This window comes from Drosophila biarmipes, chromosome X (genome assembly GCF_025231255.1).
Source record: "Drosophila biarmipes strain raj3 chromosome X, RU_DBia_V1.1, whole genome shotgun sequence".
NCBI classification, from domain to species: domain Eukaryota; kingdom Metazoa; phylum Arthropoda; class Insecta; order Diptera; family Drosophilidae; genus Drosophila; species Drosophila biarmipes.
In genome coordinates, this window is record NC_066611.1 from 3,995,503 (window position 1) to 4,014,540 (window position 19,038).

At 46.4% G+C, this 19,038-nt stretch overlaps 3 protein-coding genes across 5 annotated transcripts; 2 read left to right on the forward strand and 1 right to left on the reverse strand.

Moving 5' to 3' along the window:
- Positions 1 to 521: 521 nt before the first annotated feature.
- LOC108033195 (UDP-xylose and UDP-N-acetylglucosamine transporter) lies at positions 522 to 3,525 on the forward strand. Of its 2 annotated transcripts, XM_017107439.3 has the most exons (3): positions 522 to 806; positions 914 to 1,018; positions 2,237 to 3,525. In XM_017107439.3, exon 3 carries the CDS (start codon positions 2,239 to 2,241, stop codon positions 3,295 to 3,297), a length of 1,059 nt encoding a protein of 352 aa, XP_016962928.1. In that variant the 5' UTR covers positions 522 to 806; positions 914 to 1,018; positions 2,237 to 2,238; the 3' UTR covers positions 3,298 to 3,525. The 2 variants fall into 2 exon arrangements, with proteins under 2 accessions (XP_016962928.1, XP_050742376.1); XM_050886419.1 differs by lacking the exons at positions 522 to 806; positions 914 to 1,018 and adding an exon at positions 1,274 to 1,405.
- Positions 3,526 to 3,930: 405 nt separating this feature from the next.
- LOC108033211 (myosin regulatory light chain sqh) lies at positions 3,931 to 6,498 on the reverse strand. The gene is made up of 3 exons (XM_017107463.3): positions 6,337 to 6,498; positions 4,783 to 5,306; positions 3,931 to 4,385 (listed from the first exon to the last, which is right to left on the reverse strand). The coding sequence occupies exons 2-3, from the start codon at positions 5,200 to 5,202 to the stop codon at positions 4,281 to 4,283; spliced, it is 525 nt and encodes a 174-aa protein (XP_016962952.1). The 5' UTR covers positions 5,203 to 5,306; positions 6,337 to 6,498; the 3' UTR covers positions 3,931 to 4,280.
- Positions 6,499 to 7,389: 891 nt separating this feature from the next.
- LOC108033095 (transmembrane protein 132E) lies at positions 7,390 to 17,994 on the forward strand. Of its 2 annotated transcripts, none has more exons than XM_050885984.1 (13): positions 7,390 to 8,235; positions 8,460 to 8,752; positions 8,813 to 9,928; positions 9,989 to 10,194; positions 10,571 to 10,730; positions 10,797 to 11,197; positions 11,344 to 11,702; positions 11,766 to 12,185; positions 12,247 to 12,382; positions 12,444 to 12,567; positions 12,629 to 13,064; positions 13,128 to 13,384; positions 13,499 to 17,994. In XM_050885984.1, exons 1-13 carry the CDS (start codon positions 8,178 to 8,180, stop codon positions 13,511 to 13,513), a joined length of 3,981 nt encoding a protein of 1,326 aa, XP_050741941.1. In that variant the 5' UTR covers positions 7,390 to 8,177; the 3' UTR covers positions 13,514 to 17,994. The 2 variants fall into 2 exon arrangements, with proteins under 2 accessions (XP_050741941.1, XP_016962780.1); XM_017107291.3 differs by having other exon boundaries at positions 13,131 to 13,384.
- The last annotated feature ends 1,044 nt before the right edge of the window (positions 17,995 to 19,038 follow it).

Consider the following 19,038-nt stretch of genomic DNA (forward strand, 5'->3'; position numbering starts at 1 on the left):
TATAGGCAAATCACTTTACGGGGCCCCTGAGATGGCGGATATGACTAGATTATGCATTTCAGCAGATAAGACCTTCGAATATTTCTCTTATCTCAACCACCTTAAACAAGTATGTATGTAAGTCACCGAGGGGTTAATGGTTCCTTGTTTAAGACAAGCCACTATTAAAAATGAGATAGCAATTTATTGAGGTATAACCCTTAATTAACCAACAAAAGATATGATAGCATAATATAATAAGATCATTATACATGGGTAATCAACCTTCTCATTTGCCTATTTTTAACTTCTTAGCTTGCCAAAATGTAACATTTTACAGCATAACAATAAGGAATGCAAAAAAATTGACAAAGACCTCAAGAAAATATAAGAATAAAATGATTAAAAAGTTAAGTCCAGAAATTAATTGGGAGGGTACGAACGCGCACATTCAAATTCGATAGGTGGTCGATAGGTGGCACAATCGATATCGACTTGAGCTTAAAGCTGCCGCACAGCCGGCATTTCGCAGCTCGCCGCTGGATGGTCACACTACGCCTGCCAATTTCAGCTGTTCAACAACAACAGCACGCGCAGCAGCTGCAGCAACAACAAAGCAACTAGATTGTAATCAAGCTGTTAACAGTTATTAGCGAGCTACCAAAAAAAGAATTGCCGCAGTTCCAATGCGCCCAACGAACGGTAAACAGCATTCCAAGGAGACACCATAGAAAGAGACAGAAAACGGTGAAGGTCGCGCGGTGCGAACAGAATGCGAAGAGCGAGCGCAGGCGAGAGGGAGACAGAACGAGATAATTGATTCGCAGGTTGGTGTTGGTGCCGTATTCCTATTCTACTCACCCGCTTGCCTGTGTGTGTGTTTACTCGGCACATAAACTGATATAATCAATCATGATTCTTGACTTCCCGCCAGCGACACGACACGAAAACAAAACAAATCGAGATCCGTCTCCAAACCGGATTAGCCAGCATCTGCATCTCGAATCCCCCGCGGCCTAGAATAGCACCCATTGCGGAGGTAAGTGATACCGATAACGATAGCCAGCCCTCCGAGCAGTCCGCGCACTTCTTATCGGCAACGTGACGGTCGACCGATTTGCCGACTAACGCTGAGCGGGCAACGAAGCCAATGCCACCCCCTCCGCCCGGCGACCTCGCAGGAAGTTAGTCCAGTCCCTCGAAACACTACCCCTTTGAAATCGGAGCTGTGATCAGTGATCACTAGTTGGCTTATCGATTTCATAGCTCAAGAATATGACAATCGAATGCACAACTTTTGGAATTTGATCAGAGATTAGTAATTAGTGCTGATCATCCGATCGGAAAATAAACTATAAATTATCTAAGTCACTAATGCTTGTCACGCAAAATGTCACCGCAGCATGACTTTTCACCCCAGTAAAAAGTAAAGACCTCAGATCCACCAAAAATGCTTCATTTACGACCCAATTCTGACCTAAGCATCAGATGACAATTAAGTTTGATGGCCCATAAAACGTGGGAATATGAGTATTTCTTTATATCCCACTCTATTATACATTTCCTTAGTATGTGTAGTGGTGCTCAGACCTAAATCGTCATTCCTAACTCGAAAAGATTATGTTAATGTGTTTTCCCATCCGAGTATCAATTTAATTCGGTATCAGCTCGTGCTTTGCACATATCAGTAACAACTAATTTATTCCGCGGTGCTTATATCGCATTTGCAGATGATCAGCTCTTAGCCAGCGAATTTCACCATTCTCAAGACAGTTGATAAGACTTACAGTTTGTTTTTATCAGTTGATTGTGACAGTCGGAATCCGTGAGTTCAACGCAGTGCACACTAGGTAATTTGTTCTCCGAAATACCCCTAGTTATGGAACACTTCAGTGAACTAGAACGTTCAGGTCGAAGTTCAAGTCGAATGCATGTTAAACTGACTACTGGTTTAGCCATCACGGGCTATTTAACCAATTCACTTCCAAATCAATTTGTACCCTTAGAATAACAGATAAGACAGAACGTTTTACTTGCAAAATAGGGTCAGATAAAACACTTAAAAAATACTCGTTCGTTTCCCTTTAAAATATTGTATCTTTTTCTATTCTATATTCTGCCAGCGTTTCAGGGTATTTACAAGTATGTTTTAGCAGAGCTTAGTTCAAGGTTCATTATTCCACTTGTAGGCATGTTTAAAGGTTTTTAAATTTGATAATTCCGTAAACCTTCCTCTAATCCACTTCTGGTTTTGCAGACATGGCTTTTAATCTGAAGGCCCTTCTGGGCATGCTGTTCGTGTTTATCGGATGCTGCAGCAACGTGGTCTTCCTGGAGCTGATCATCCAGATCGACCCGGGAGCCGGAAACCTGATCACCTTCGCCCAGTTCCTGTTCATCGCGCTAGAGGGACTCGTCTTCACATCCAAGTTCTTTACGGTGCGTCCGAAGATCGGGCTCAAGGACTATGTCATACTCGTGGCCCTGTTCTTTGGGGCGAATGTGTGCAACAACTATGCGTTCAACTTTAATATCCCCATGCCGCTGCACATGATCTTCCGCAGCGGATCGCTGATGGCCAACATGATCATGGGCATTGTGCTGCTGAAGAAGCGCTACAACCTGCGGCAGTACAGCTCGGTGGCCATGATAACGGCGGGCATTATACTGTGCACTCTGGTTTCCAGCGGCGACGTCAAGGATAATACGCATCACAGCCTCAAAGTGGAAACCTCCTACTCGGACTTCTTCTGGTGGTCGGTGGGCATTGCTCTGCTGACGGTCGCCCTACTGGTCACCGCCTACATGGGCATCTACCAAGAGGTGATCTACAAGAAGTACGGCAAGCACCCCAGTGAGGCGCTGTTCTTCACGCACATGCTGCCCCTTCCCGGATTCCTGATAATGGCGGGGAACATAGTCCAGCACTTCGGCATTGCGTGGTCATCGGAGCCGGTGGCTGTGCCCCTGCTAGGAGCCATCGGGCTGGAGTGGAAGTTCCCGCTGATGTTGTTCTATCTGCTCTGCAACGTCGTCACCCAGTACGTTTGCATCAGCGCCGTCTACGTCCTGACCACCGAGTGCGCCTCGCTGACCGTCACCCTGGTGGTCACCCTGCGCAAGTTCGTTTCGCTGCTGTTCTCCATCATCTACTTCCGGAATCCCTTCACCCTGAACCACTGGGTGGGCACCATTCTGGTCTTCTTCGGCACCATACTCTTTGCCAATGTGATCAACCAGGTGAAGGATGCCTATCGGGCCAGATCGAGCGGGAAGGGCCGTTTCGACACGGCTCCGCTGGCCAAGAAAGTGGAGTAATCTCCGGGGGCTGTGTTGGATCCTGCTGCAGAGGCCATTAACTATTAACTTATAGTCCTAGCGCCTTGTTTGTACATAGAATACGCTTAGTGTGTAGTCGCCTCATTGTCTGGTTTGTAACTCTTGTCTTTCTACCTTTTTAATGTTCTTTTTTTATAAATAATTGTCCACAAGTTTGTAAAATACGACGTTTCGTTGACCTTAAAATAAACTCTTTAACTTTGGAAATGTGTTTTTGGTTGGAAACATCTGAAAGTACTGGAAAATGGGTACGAATTCAAGGGTCGCTTGCGGCACGGATGCTTGTTTTCAGTTGGATTGACGTCATCGCGCTTACAGAAGCATATGTGACTCAATTCTTTGGAATACAAAGCATAAGATAAGAGATTCACATGTATGGCTTTTGATGATTGAGTTTTCGGACCTCGAATTTTGAAGTGGTTATTCAGCATGCGAAAATCAGTCTTTCTCTTTCATTTTCACCCACGTCCGAAGACATATGACAACAAGACCGCTCAACATGCTGTTCACCTGCACTGTGGGGTTATTCCAAAGCTTCTCTTATTTGATCAGTTGTTTTCGAATGAAGGATCTGGGCCGACATCTACTTAGACAGACACGAGCACGCTCGAATGCGAGAAAAACAAACTTTTATTGCCACATTCTTGTATAAGTATGTATTTGTATATAGGTAATATATATGTATATTCAATGAGTTAATACTTATGAAAGGGTTCTTCAGGGAAATCGTGTTATCGGGCTCCAACTTCACACACTACAATATCGTACATAACATTCGCTTGTGTTGGCTACTTTTTGTTTAATTTAAATGCACAGGTAAGTACAGGAATATCAGGAATCAAAAACAGAGGGCGCGAGAGCAAAAAAATATATATATTAAATTATCAAAACGAAACTCATGATGGATAGTTTGGACAGGCTGATTGGAGAGGCAGCTGGCTGGCGATCGGTTCCTGGCGATCTTACTGCTCATCCTTGTCCTTGGCACCGTGCTTGAGGATGCGCGTGAATTCCAGGTAGTCGAACAGGCCGTTTTTGATGGGCGCTTCGCGATACATCTCGTCCACCTGCGGATACAAAGGGAATTAAATTAATCCAAGCTCATAAACCTTAAGAAATTAAGCTTCTATGAAGTATTCTCTGTACAATTACTAGCTTTTTCCATTATTGCCAGTGCTTGCACACGTCAAACAGTGTTAAGCTTTAATTTATACTCAGTTCAACGTTCTAATCAAATATGAATTGCCTTGACATAGTATTTAAGTGTCAAGAGTCACTTTCAAAGCATCAACAAAAAGTGGGATCACTGTTGAATGGAGATGTGAATTAGTGTGCGGGGTAAACACAAACATGTTTGATTAAATAATTATATGAGGGGTTCCTCGCTAAACAATATCTACCCCGCCATTGAGCACGTTCAATGGGAATAGCTAACAATCCCTTGGGTCTCAATTCGAAACTCACATCCTCATCTGTGAACCGATCGCCCATGGTGGTCAGCAGCTCCCTCAAGCGGTCCTCGGGCAGGACGCCCATGTTCTCCTCGTCAAAGCAGCCGAAGGCGTTCTTGATCACATCCTCGGGGTCGGTGCCCTGCAGTCGCTCACCGAACAGCGTGAGGAACATGGTGAAGTTGATGGGGCCGGGCGCCTCGTTCATCATGCCATCGAGGTAGTCGTCCGTTGGGTTCTTGCCCAGCGAGGCCAGCATGTCGTGCAGGTCCTCCTTCTCCACGAAGCCATCGCGGTTCTGGTCGATCATGTTGAAGGCCTCCTTGAACTCGGCGATCTGCGCCTGGTCGAACATGGCGAAGACATTGGAGGTGGCGCGCTGGGCGCGCTTCTTGGTGGTGGCACGACGACCGGCGGTCTTGCGGGACGACATGGCTACTGGTTGGCGGATCTAGAGGAGCTAATGGAGCTGAGTGGGGCCGGCGGAGCTAGTAGAACCAGTGGATCGCGCTGGAGTGATGTGTGTGCGGCGTGGATCTGAAAACGAAAAACGACGACTCACATTAGCATTTCGATGGCGGGGTATGTATTTAAGGCTATATATAGACATATTGCAGTGAATTCCGCTGAAACCGATTTTCAGTGCTCCCCAAACAAACTGTGTCAACATACAGTGGGCCCTCTGCACAGTGGAAACGCTATAACGGGCTTCTTGACGATGTTTTTCGCCCATTGCCTGTGCCTAAATTCGGGTTTAAAGGGCTCTTGCTGCCTAATCAGTGAGTCAAGGATACATTATAATCCCTAATCCTTTTCTTTATGTATGAGTGTGACTTGTGCTTGTAGCGCTGGGATAAGTAATAAAATAAAATAAATAAATAATGGAATTAAGCAACTATGCACATCCCAAAAACACATGACAACATGCCAAGTAATAGAATAATTTTAGATTCAAAGGGATTATTGCTTAGCTAGTAAGCAAGAGATAAATGAAAGCTTTATGTACGAAGATAGATCTTGGGAGATCGATAATAGGCGATCCACCGCATCGGGTGTCCACTGTGGGCACGACTCATGCACGCACACATGCGCGGATTCTCTGAGTCACTCGCGCAAACGAAAATGACACGTATGGGAGTTTGGCTCTCTCCGCGAGTGCCAGCGCCGTTGTATGGGTGTATGGGTGTTTATCAATGCTGTTGAACTGCGGTTTAAGAAAAAAAACAAAAACGCTCACGAATTCGGCTCATTGAAAACATTCTCACACACGCACACCAGCACTTTCAATTAAAGCCTTAAAAGGCCCGATAAAACAGCATCTGAAGCCCCCATTCCACTCGAGCACTCAAGTTGTGCCAAATGTTTGTCACTCCGTTCATTTATCACTTTCTGGCGAGCGTTTAGGTGGGCTTTTACCACGAAAACAATTGTTTTCTTTTGCGCGCTGCCGCCGCTGACTCATACACTCACACGCACACCCGCAAAGGGCAGCGCCCTTCGGCGAATAGGGTTCCTGGTTTTACTTGTGTTTTTCGCACGCCTGCGGCCCAAATTGATTCATACTCACAGCTGCCGAATGTCGAGTGTTTAATACTTTCGGAGTTTCGTTAATGCAACTTTCGACCAGCTGCACTTTTGTCTTTTATAAAATGATTTTTGTTCAAAGGCCAGTGTGACCAACCCTCGAACCTCTAAAAACGGTATATGTTGGTATAAATGGGAAGTCCGGCAGCACCGAAAAAATACTGAAGTTTGATACTTTAAAAATGTTTATTAATTTTTCTTTTATAAAAGTATAGGACAAATAAACTCAGTTCTTGTCAAAATAACAGCGCCAACTATTTAATCTGCCGTTTCATTTGCCTTACAGTAATAAGGTATTTAAAGACATTGGTCCTTTGTTTATTATCTTCTACTGTAATCTTCATTACATTCACTTTAAAATTTTTTTATTTTACTTAAGGTTTCTTAGTATATAGTATGTATTTATGTAGTATGTTGTCTACATAAGATAAATTGTAAAAGGGGCTTATTTTAATTATTAAGTTTTTATTTGATCGCGCTTTTACCCAAATGTTTGTACTTTGCCATAACGCCATTTTGCGCGATCTGGTGGCTCGAAAAAAGTGCACAAAACATTTAATATATTTGATCCTCTATAAAATGATTCATCGGTAAAGGTCATTGTATTGCTTGGATATTAAATATCCTATCGTTTCTATGGCAGCTACATGATATAGTCGTCCGATTTTTATCAAATCGAACTCGAAATATTGAAATATCAAAACATAGATTTTTCCAAGAGTAGAAAGTAAACATGTTAAAAACACAAAAATAGTTATTTTTTAATTTTTTAAATAAATTTTTTATTTTGATATTTGTGAAGGTTTAATAGCTTTAAAAATGAGAGACTAGTTTGCGTAGAAACGGAAAGACGGACATGGCTAGGTAGACTCGTTTTGTGATATTGATCAAGAATTGATATACCTTATGAGGTCGGAAACGTTCCCTTTACTGACTGAAATTATAAAATTTTTATAATCAAACTAGCCATGCCCTAATGTCAAATATTTGTTGCGACTTCTGAGCTCAGTTCCTACTTATTTTCAGTTATCCTAAAGCCTTCGAACACATAACATCTCCTTTGATACGAGCTCCAGCTTTTTCAGTTAAAAAAAGTTCTAAATTTATATTCCTAAATATCAGCACTAAAAGTTGTTACAAATTTCCAATTCCAGAAAACGGTTTTCCACAGAAATGGAGTATTGCGTTCCCGGACCTATGATTTTCTGGGCATTTCAGCGTGACCACATTCTAGCAAATCGGATTATCGAATCAATCGATTGACTCGATGTTTCTCCACCTTTGGGTGTTTGGAAATGTTCGCTATTTGTGTTAAATTCTGAGAGACCTGAATGAAAAGAGGCATGCTTTAGGGCGTCAATAGAGGGATTTCCGATTTCCCAGCCCAGCAGTTCCTTGCCAGCGCGTGAAAAGCGGAAAGAGTGAAAATCGAATTCGTTGGCCAGTCCAATTAATTTCAAACTGCGCGATTTGCAGGAGAAGATGTGTCTATACCTGCATGTGCATGTGTATCTGTGTGCGAGGAGGCCCACGGTTGTGTGTGTGAGCAGCGAGTGAGTGTGTGGGTGTGTGTTGGTGTGTGGGCACACTGGAAAGAATCAATAAAGGATGTGCTGCGGATTGCTGAGCGAGAAAAAAGGACGAAAAGTGCGAATTAACGGTTAACTTTTGGCACGATTGACGCCTGATAACGGTTAAATACGCCCAACGAGAGAGCCCGAAAGAACTTTGAAAAGAACGAGAGTGCGGACACAGTTAATTAGCAAATTAGCGAGTGGGTGGCCGCAGGATTTCAGGACTTCGCTACACTTTGGATTCCTGCACATGATGAGCAAGATGATGAGATACTGCCTGATATTTGCGCTGCAGCTGTCGTTGGCATGTAAGTATAAATAAAAGTATAAAAACAATGGGGGTTGGTTCAATAAATCGAGGAGAGGGAGAAGTAGGCGGAGGAGGGGAGGCAAGGGGGCGGGGATGGTGGGTGGGCAGGTGACCTCCGCCCCAGGGAAAGCCTCCTAGCCCGCTGTTACCCAACACAAATCCACTAATTCACTCTTTAAATTACCCCAAACCCGTGGAAAATCACTTGCCAATCTCGGCCAGACTCCGTGGAGGTGCACTTCGAGGCGCCGGACAGTGGCTTCTTCCTGAAGCACGCCCGCCAACCACCTGTGACGCCGGAAATCGCCAATGTGCAGACATCCTCGGCGGTGCCGCCGCTCCGGCAACGATCCTCCTACGATTCCGTGCTGTCCCTGGACAGGTTCACCGTCGTGGAGACCACACAGCCGGTGTCGATACGCGCCAGCTACGGACCCTTCTCCACCAAACAGACGGTGCCAGCCCGCTACATTGTGCCGGACACAATGGACAGCCAGTCGGGCGATTACATGAGCGTGAGTTGCCCCTGATCTTGCTCAGAAAAAGCGCCTCTTCATCTCATTTCTAACCCACAGAATGCCACTTTGCTGGAGCTCCAGCAGCCGAACATGCACCTGGACATCTCGGCTCATTTGGTCCGTTCCAGCGTTTCGCAGGATGCACCCGTGCTTCGGGTACTCTTCCACGCCGGAGCCGATCCTGGTGGTCATTTGCAGCGCCAGAAGGTGTGTGTGCTGCTGCACGTGGCCATGGGCTCCGAGCAGCCGCTCAAGGGGCGCTGCATGCCGGAGGGCGAGGACGGTGTCTGCGTGGCCGAGGTGGTGGTGCCCCTCGGCTGGTGGCCACAGCTCCCGGCGCCCACTCAAGACGGCAGTGGCCAGGCGCCACCCAAAGTGCCGCAGCGCTACGCCCAGGTCTCCTACAGCGTCTTTGAACCCCCGTTGAGGAACCCCGAGCAATGCGAACCCAAGGTGCAGATTCAACCGCTGACCACCTTCGCCCAGGTGCCGCTGCTGGCCGCCAGGACCCCCTATCGCATGCTACGCGCCGATGATGCCGTCACCTTCCTGCTGCCCCAACATCCACTGTATCCACTGTCCCGGCTCCATGTGCCCGTATTCCTGCACCAGTATCCCGATCAGCGGGTGGCCGCCTTTACGGTGAGAGCCCGTGTCAAGGCGGGCTTGAGAATTCTGGGCGCCACCGCCTCCACGGATCAGTGGAGCGTGTCTGTGGAAAAAGAGAACCCCAAGCACACCACCGCCCGTGTCACTGCTTTCCGCAAAGAGGCCGAATCCAGTCTGGAGGCAGGAGCCAACCTAACCAGCGAGGTGTTCGAGGTGTTCTCATGGCTGCTCGAGGTGGCCGAGGACACCAATGACATTGTGGATGGCGGCAAGATCGTGTGGTCTGTGACCCATGTCTACGACACGCCCAAGGACAAGGACTCCGGGGAGCTGGTGATACCCGATGACAACAAGAAGCGACTGATCGCCAAGCTGGAGATCAACAAGGACGACATCCAGGCGGTGCTGCCGATGGCCAAGATCTGGGAGGTCATGAACACGGCCGTGCTGACCGGCAGGCAAGTGGCCCAGGCCATGAAGGTGTTCATCGTTTCGCAGGCGGGCAAGGTGGCCGATGTGACGCTCCAGAGCTCCTGTCACGCGGAGGACGAAAGTGTGATCAAGGTGGGTTTGAAGTTGTGATGTAATGCATCGAATTGACTAACAACCAAGCCACTCCCCCAGGTTTCCTCCTCCTGCAGCTCTGTCTATGTGGATGGCTCCGAGCAGCGCGGCTCCTCGAACGCCTCGGTTATCGTCAAGTACGGCACCTATGTGGGCGTGGCCAAGTTCATCGTCTGGATGCCCGAGTTCCCGCTGGAGGTCTACATATCCGATTTCCGTCTCTCCCAAATCAAGGGATGGAAAGTAACCGATGACAATCACTATCTGTGAGTCCTCTTCCCTCTCTGAACTCATCTCAAGTTACGACTCCCTACAACCACACTATTTTTCCTGTATTTCTGAGGCTTTCACTAGCGCGAAACGAGTGTTAATGATTCGTTTGCGAAATTACATGGTTTATTTTATGGCTCGTAAGAAATTTCTTAATTTAGAAACCCAAGTATTTCATAGAAGTCCAGAGGCATTCACTCACACACGAATCTTTCTTAATTACCAAATAAAAGTGACTTTATAATTTCCTGTCCTTCCTGTTCTTCAAAAATGTTATAATGCAATATTTTCGGATTTCGCATGATCCCTAGGCTATGAATTTTGATTTTAATTACACAATTCCTATATCTCTTCCTTTTATACATATTGAAGACACAACAAGCAGTCGCGGCGGAGAAAGAAGAGGTCCTACGTTTGGGGTCAGCATGGCACCAACTACTACAACAACCTGGGAGCAGACAAGACGGTTTGCCGGGCTCGCTATCAGCAAAGTCCCGTGGAAGTGTACGCCAAGTTCCTGGCGGTGGATCAGGTGAGATTAGAGGCGCTTCGAAAGCCAAAAGCTATACTAATCCTTGCTGTTTTGCACCCTGAACAGAACTCTGGACGCACCAGCTACTTTATCTCCAGGCGCACAGGCTTAAGGGTCACGGATCTGGTGCAGCCGCTCCTGCGAGTGGCGGACCCGAAGATTGCCTCCCTGAAGGGCCGTATTCTGCAGGGCAAGTCCATGGGACGCACCGATGTGCAGGTGTTGTCGCCCATTACGGGTCGAGTCATTGGCACCAAGGAGATCCGCGTGGGCAGCGACAAGGTCAACCTCTCCAAGCTCATTGTGCGTGTCATCTCGGGCCTGCAGCTCACCATCAGTCCGGACAACACGATTGAGAACGGCTATCTGGCGGAGACCTCCGTGACCCACAAGCTGACGGCTCAGTACCAGGAGGGACTGCTCGACATCGATCTGGAGTTCACCGATGGCTCCAAGACCCCCTTGCGGTGAGTAAAGGTTCTATACTATATTGTAGACATCCTTCTAACCTGTTTCCATAGACCTTTTCCAATGAAAGTACATTATAATTTACGAAAACAGCAAAAGCCATTTGAAGAACAGTCCTTTTATACCCGTTCCATTACTCTTGCAGGGACATTGCCGTGGAGGACTACTTCCTGCTGGTGGAGAGCCTGGACACCGAGGTGGTTGCCTTTGCTCCCATGCTGGCATCCCATCATCCGCGGGTCATAGCCGTGGGCGAGGGCAATGGTAATCTGCTGCGCGTGACCCTGTTGCTTTCCGAGGAGTGTCGCCAGCGACGCGGCACCTTGAGCAGCTCCAAGCAGAACAAATCGAATGCAGCGCCGCTGGCCAGTGCCCTGGCCTCGATTGAGGTGGACTTCAACAATGTGGACATCGTGAGCAAGCAGGAGGCGATCCAGAACGATGGCACGGTGGGCAGGGAAAGGAAGAACTACAGGCAAACGGGTGATCTGGCTGATATCATAGGTGGGTGCAGCTTTGACTATAGTCTATTATGTTATACTTATCCATATTCAAATCCTTCTTTAGTGGGCATTCCCTTGCGCGACTCCAGCCAGCTCTATGAGCCCACTGTTCAGGCGCGTCAACATCGCGGCAGCATCCAAGCGGTCCATAAGGGCCACCATGGCAAGGGCCTTGCTGGCACTGGCACCATGACGACCATGGAGCTGGGCATGTACGTCCTGCTCACGGCCTTCTGCTTCGCCATTATTGTCTTTGTGATCTCGTGCGTGGTCTACGCATCCAAATTCCGGCCAGCCATGATTGAGTCCGGCTTGGATCCCCTGTCGGCGGGCAAGGGCAATGGCTCGGGCGGATCGGGTGGCTTCCGCGATGTGCGCTTGAAGGAGTCGACTACGAACGCTCACGATTGGGTCTGGCTGGGACGCTCCACCATCGACCGCCAGTCCATTGTGGCTGAGACCAACACGCATCTGAACCCACGCGGTAATACTAGGTGTGTTTCCTACCCTGTTTCATACTAAACCCGAGGTCTTTTTTCAAGCAGATTCCCGCATGCGCATCACCAGCAATCCCATTGTGAACTACGACAACGGGCGACGCGTGAGCTCCTTCGACCAACAGCCCAAGCTGCAGACGCACATAGTTCCGGCCTCCAATCTGAACAAGCAGCACGCCGACCAGTGAGTATTGTGTTGAGAGAGACTCCCCGTCAGCCCACTCTAATCTGGGAATCTGTTGCAGCTACCTGGCCAACGAGCGCAGGGACAACGCCCTGGACTACAAGCCGCCAGTGCCGCCGCATAGGAATGTGGGCTCCCGAGCCTGTTTGCCGGTTCAGCCTGTTCCCGGTTCAGGGTCCGTAAAGGTAGGATACAAACTATGATCTCTGAAAAAACGCAACTAAACTGTATGTACATATCTTTTAGGATGCCCCCAACAAGCGACACAGCCAGCTGTACAAACGCGAGCACCTGCAGGGCAGCGACAACAATGCCAACCAACAGCCGACACAGCAGCCGAATCAGCAACCGCCGCCAGAGCGCCCCCATCCACTGGCCCATGGACATCCCCATCCCCACCCGCACCAGCATCAGCGGAGCCACAGCCACAGCCACAATTTCAGCCAGGAGCCACTTATCAAGGCGGCGCATAACAAAATCAAGCAGCAGCAACAGCAGCAGCAACAGCAGCAGCAGCAGCAACACGAGGAGCTGCACAACGCCGAGAAGCTGGTGGAGTACACGAATCCGCACCAGAAGAACGCGTTTCAGTTCGATTCGCTAACACCAAAGAGAGTTACCAAAGCAGCCGCGTCCTCGCCGGCAACGCCGTCCACTGCAGCAGTCCAGGGCAAAGCTAAGGGTAAGGGTATATTTACTTGTAGTCGAGTGGCAAATTGATCTCCTAACGTTTGCTGGATGCCAGCAGAAAACCACAGCATGGCCAGCAGCACTGGGGATGCGGCCAACTCGAATGGAACGGACGAGATCATGCGGCTGCCTCCCAGCGCCGTCAGCCAGGAGCCCACCACGAAATCGTCGCGTGTCAAGCGCGCCACCGTGGTGGGCAATCCGATGTTCTCGGCCACCGTCGACGAGTCCGTCGCCCCCGGAGAGCGTCTTGGACTGGACGACCTCGACATGGACTACGAGCAGATCATGCACTACTTTGACAACCTAAAGGTGGGTATGCTAAGGTTTATTTTGAATTTATTGAGTTATGTGAGCTACGAGCAACATGATCTGAGGAATTCGCGTAGTTATCTGCCATTCTGATTGACCATTCGCATTTCGCAGGAGTCAAATGCCTGAGTACAGGAGATCATTGCTAAAATTCGCGAGATATTGTCCACGTTCCATCACCGATACCAGACGGTTGCCACGCCCCTAAACTCGCCCACTCGCAAGCAGATGCAGCTGCTCGACGAGCTGGTCGCCGGGGTGGCAACGGCCACAGCAATCACGGCAGCCAAGCCAACACCCTTGCCGCCGGTTGATGGAGACGCCGAAGCATTCGATGCCTACGACGGAGCGCTGGACATCGAGAGCAGGCAGTTCTAGACGTCAACATGGCACAGGTCTGCACGCAATTCTAGCAATACCCCCCGTACTCTAATAGCAAACCCCGAGGTCGCTCCAGCCACTAAGAAACAATCCATGCTGAGGTCGAGAAGGCCGGCAGTTAGGCAAGGAAGCGGAGAGGCGTCGATGGAGAAACATATTTATTGCTAGGCTAAGTTCATATTAAAGCATACACCTATAGGCATATGTAAACGTGGAGATAATCCAGGTGTATCTCGAGGAGCGCGTGCCTGACACAATCGGAACCGACGGGCAACCACATATAGTATCACTATCTATATCTCTGTAATTGTAACCTGTAACTGTATCTGTATCTGTATCAGTATCTGCATAAGTACTATGGTGTAGTTAAGGATCAGCCATCTAAAGCATAGCTTAGTCCAGACATTTTTCCCATTCTCTTCGCTTCACACACACGCATCCCTGGCCAGTGCCGCCGCCCATCCGTCTGATTCCATTCAACTTCTCCGCATCCACTCGATCTCGGCCCGATCTTGCATATCCTATGAACTCTCTCTGTTGCGTGTCTGTCTGCGTGTGTGAGTGCGTTTTGTGTGCGTGTGTGTGCGCCAGAGAAAGTGAGATAGGGATTGAGAGAAAGCGAAACGAAAGTGAGGGAGATGGCGACAGAGAGGAGTAGAGACAGAGGAGAGTTTCCAAAATGTGCCGGGCACCGCTCCCAAAAGTCGCTAGAACTTAAAAACTGATTAATATACACGCTCTATACAAATATATATATATATATTTATGATTATAAAGCGCGCGCTAAATCTAAAGAAAATCGAACAGATAAAGGATAACCCAAACGCTGCATTATCTAACACGAAACTCGAACAGAACATCGCTTATAAGTTGGTTATCGAAGCCTAATACCTAATACCTAATACCAATCATAAACTAAACTAGAAGAGCAACACACGAACACAACTCGAATAATATATAGACGCTTATGAGCTTTATTTGATCGATTGCATTGAAACGAAGGCTAAGAGCAGAGCAGAGCCCCCGACCCAACAGAACCGAACAGAATCACAAATAGGGGAATGTGTAACCAAATATTATATGATATTACCGAGCGATCCAAGCTTTATATAACAAATAGCCTACGTGCATATTTATTACCATTATTATTACGGTTATTATTATCTTGTCTTATGATTATCATTATTGTATTTATTACCAACGAGAAAAGGAACAAGTGCAAAATTACTTCAAATTGAAAGCCATACTTTGAATAGCGAATTAGACACACGCCCTAACACGCCGAGTCCTCCTCCTCCTAAGGGCTAGCATACCCTGTCTCCGTAGAGATATATTACGATATATAAAGAGTGTGTACTCACTCTTCTAAGCCGGTCACACGTATCTACATGTAATTGCATCTGTTCGTTTTCCCCGTCGACGGATATTCGTATATCATAGCACCCAAAGCTACTTCATTCCATTAGTAAATCGTACTTGTAGCCACTAACCGCGTACTGTCTTCTTTCGTTTTGTGTGTAAGTCTGTTTACTTTCGTTTGTAAGAGCTGTAGCCACACCTGTATCCGTAGCTGTAACTGTATCTGTATCTGTACGCATAAGTGTCTCATCCGATTAGTTTATATTTTAGAGGCCATCTAAGTATTATGTTCGTTTCCCCCGTTGTTTCACGATCATATGTTGTAAATTGTTCCGTCCAAAAAGAAAATGAAAACAAAACAAAACAAGCTGAATGAAACGATAAAAGCAAACAAAACAAAGCAACGCAAACCATTGTAAACGAAATTAAGCAATCTATATCTGGTTTTTGTAAGGCCCAGAGCGGCCCAGAACGAAGCGCACGAAGCATTGTTTGTAAACTGAATTGTAGTCCTTGCAAGACTTTTGGACATTTATTGCACTGCACTGTACATAACGTGTTAGGAGCGCAGTGCGTTCGCAGCCAGGGGCAGATGTGGCTGGCTGAGGATCGAATGTGATTCCTACGTCAAGCTGCCAAGCTGTCAAGCAATTACCCGGGCCTGGCTCCTGGCTGGCCAGCGCACTGCGCCATTATTAAACTTAAACTTGAGTTGCTCTCTATCGATCTAAGGACTGCAAACCACACGCATACACAAGGACACCTCACAATCCTACTGAGTTCGACCTGTAATATCACTAGCATTTAGAACTAGACCCAATTGTCCGCCCCTCGCACGCCCCTGCTTTCTTTGTGTCCCAGAAACCGTGCAGCACCATGTGACATATCCCGACCCTAGTCCGCACCACAGAGACACACACACACCCACTCTCAGTCGAGCCGCACTGCCATTGGCGAAAGTGAGATTAGGCCTATTGAAGCTTCCAGCATTTACCAGTGCCATATGTATAACTTTGTATAACTTTACCCACACGCCCCGAAGTACGGAGATCAGTCCAGCGACTGATTTCGGCTGGCATCGAGCTTAGCACAGGCTTCCTTCCGAGCTTGCTTGTTGGACGGACCGTAGACGAACACTAGACAGCCTCCCTCCACTGAGAACTGAGTCCTGGCTGAGACCGGACCCGGGAACGAGCTAGGAAACTTGAGTGGCGCGAGGCGAAGAGCGGAGAACACAGTTTTAACCTAGACAAATGCTTGGCTTCAATTCGCGGATCGGTCGATCCTTCTCGTATGTGTTTGACGATTCCAATGCAAAGACTTTTATACACCTTTTTTAACTAAGTATATACGCGTATACACCTATATATTATATTATACATTATTGTTTAGCGAGTTTCGACTGTAGATTAAGGCGAAATTAGACGTTCTCTAGTCAGTTCAAGGCGTTTCCTCATCGTTTTGTCACCCCCACCATACACACAGCACACACACGCCACACTCATAGTTTTATATAGTCAAGGCAAGCTTTTACCGCCCACCCAGCCCCTAAACCTAAGCTGTATGTACTTGTATGTAATATCGAACCACGAAAAACAAAGAAAAATGCACTAAAAATACGAAAACGAAACGAGATGCTTCTGATTTTTTTGTCACACCATTGAATCTTGGAAATCATCGATTTATATAGTTAATAATACTACCTATATCGTGGCAAGCAAGGCGCCGGCTAAGTGTAATGCAAAATATTCATATAATATAATCGAAAATTATACAAGCGCAAAGAAACGGAAATCACAAGTTGTTTATGCTGCTTTTTGCAAACGAAAATTAGGCTATACCTAAATATACATACAATTAATACGTATATGTTTGAATTGAATATATGTGAGTGTGTACGCTTGGCACGAACAGCAAACCAAACCATAAACAATCCAAAACTAATACGCTAAGAGCTAAGGTTACGAGGGGAGATCCGAGCAATCGGAAGAACCACACGAGTATAATGTTTTGCCATGTAAGTTCCATGAATGTCCCACCTGCCTGATGTCCCCGCTTCGAGACACCCCGCCCCGCTGATTTGCACCGCCCCAGAAAAGAAAACAATCTCTAGGCGCTAGGCGATAGGCGACAGATACACCCGCACCTGTCCATCGATCCGCCGCCTCATTGTTAACATTTGTATCGGTTATTAACGTAGTTGTTGTGTATGTATGTATGTAAGTATGTAAATGTGTGCTCACCCGGATAGCGATTACGATTAACGGTGAAGCTAAAGTCGGAGCGAAGGTACTCGATTCTTGTTGTTATTGGCAGCGCATGTCCTTAAGAGCTAGTGATGTATGATTTGGTGTGTGTCCCGCGAAGAGCTGTTTTCCCAGCCAGCCACCCCTCCACACCAGAACACACTCAGAGTGATCTCCGCAGAAGCTTATATTACTATATAGTGTATACACCCATATATAAACAGCGCGTAAAGATTATAAAACCATATATACAAAGCATACCCCTGTGTAACACTCCGAGCAATCCCCCCCATCGCAAAGTACTCACTTGCTTGCCGTTCAGTTGAGGCCGATCCTTCCGCTCGCCAGGACCTTGTTTCCCATCCAGCCCAGAGCAACCGACCGAGCGGACACTCGGCCCTCGGGTCGAGGCGAACGAAAGGGATTAACGTTGCCATGTAAACACCTTAGTAGTCTACTATTATTACCATGATTATTACCATATTACTAAGCGAAGGACACATTTTGTTTAAGCGAACGAAGCAAACAAAGAAGCAACAAAATATTATAAATATTCAAAGGAAACTGACAAAATTAATTTAAATAAAATAATTTATTAATAAACCACATATTATAAAATGGAAATGAGGGGCAATGACTTTGGATTATCACTTTTGTCATGGGCTTTCCTGGAGGATCTATAAGATACAACATGAACAATTAATGTTATGATTTTAAATTATCAGTTACCTTACAAAGATAATGGTTATGATCTGAAATTACTAGTGACCCTATGGGTGAGTGGGTTGGCAATTGGGAAATATTTTCTTTTGGGTGTTTCTGGGAGAATATATAAGAATAAAATGAACAATGAATGGTTATGATTTTAGATTTTCAGTTACCCTCTGGGTAATTCGGCTTAAGATTAAGGAATATTTTACTTTGGGTGTTTCGTGTAGGATCCATAAGATATAACATGATAAAATTAAGGGTTATGAATTTAAATTTTCAGTTGCCTTATAGGTAAATTATAAATAAATAAAATAAACCATACAAATTATTTTATTTTTGGTGTTTTTTGTAGAATACATATGTATATAAGGTATAATATAAAAAAAGATATGGTTTTGATTTCAGTCTTCAATGCACTTATGAGTAAGTCGGCTAACGATTAGGGAATGTTTTATTTTGGGTGTTTCTTGGAGAACAAATAAGATATAAAATGAAATAATAAATAGGTTTGATTTGAGATTTTCAATTACCTTATGGGTAAATTGTCTATCGACTAAGAAATATATTATTTTGGGTGTTTTTGGGAGAATTTACAAGATATAAAATGAAAAATAAAGGGTTAGGTTGTAGATATTTTATTTCTGGTTTTAGTAGAAAAGCCTAAAAAAATTGTGTTGTTTCTTTTAGGATATATAAGATCTAACATAATGAATAGTTATTATTTTAGATTTCTAGTTACCCTATGGGTAAATATTCTATTTTGGGTGCTTCTCTGAGAATATATAGTACAACAGCAGGATGACATAAACGGGTGTCAAGGTCGCAGCCTTATACGATGGTGATATGGGCAATGGTCTGATTCAAGTCCGCCGAAGGTGCTTCCAAGGCCCAGTGCCATTTTGCGTGGGGAACCTTGAAGTGCCAAGGCCCAGGTCGAAGTTCTCGGCGCCCTTGAGC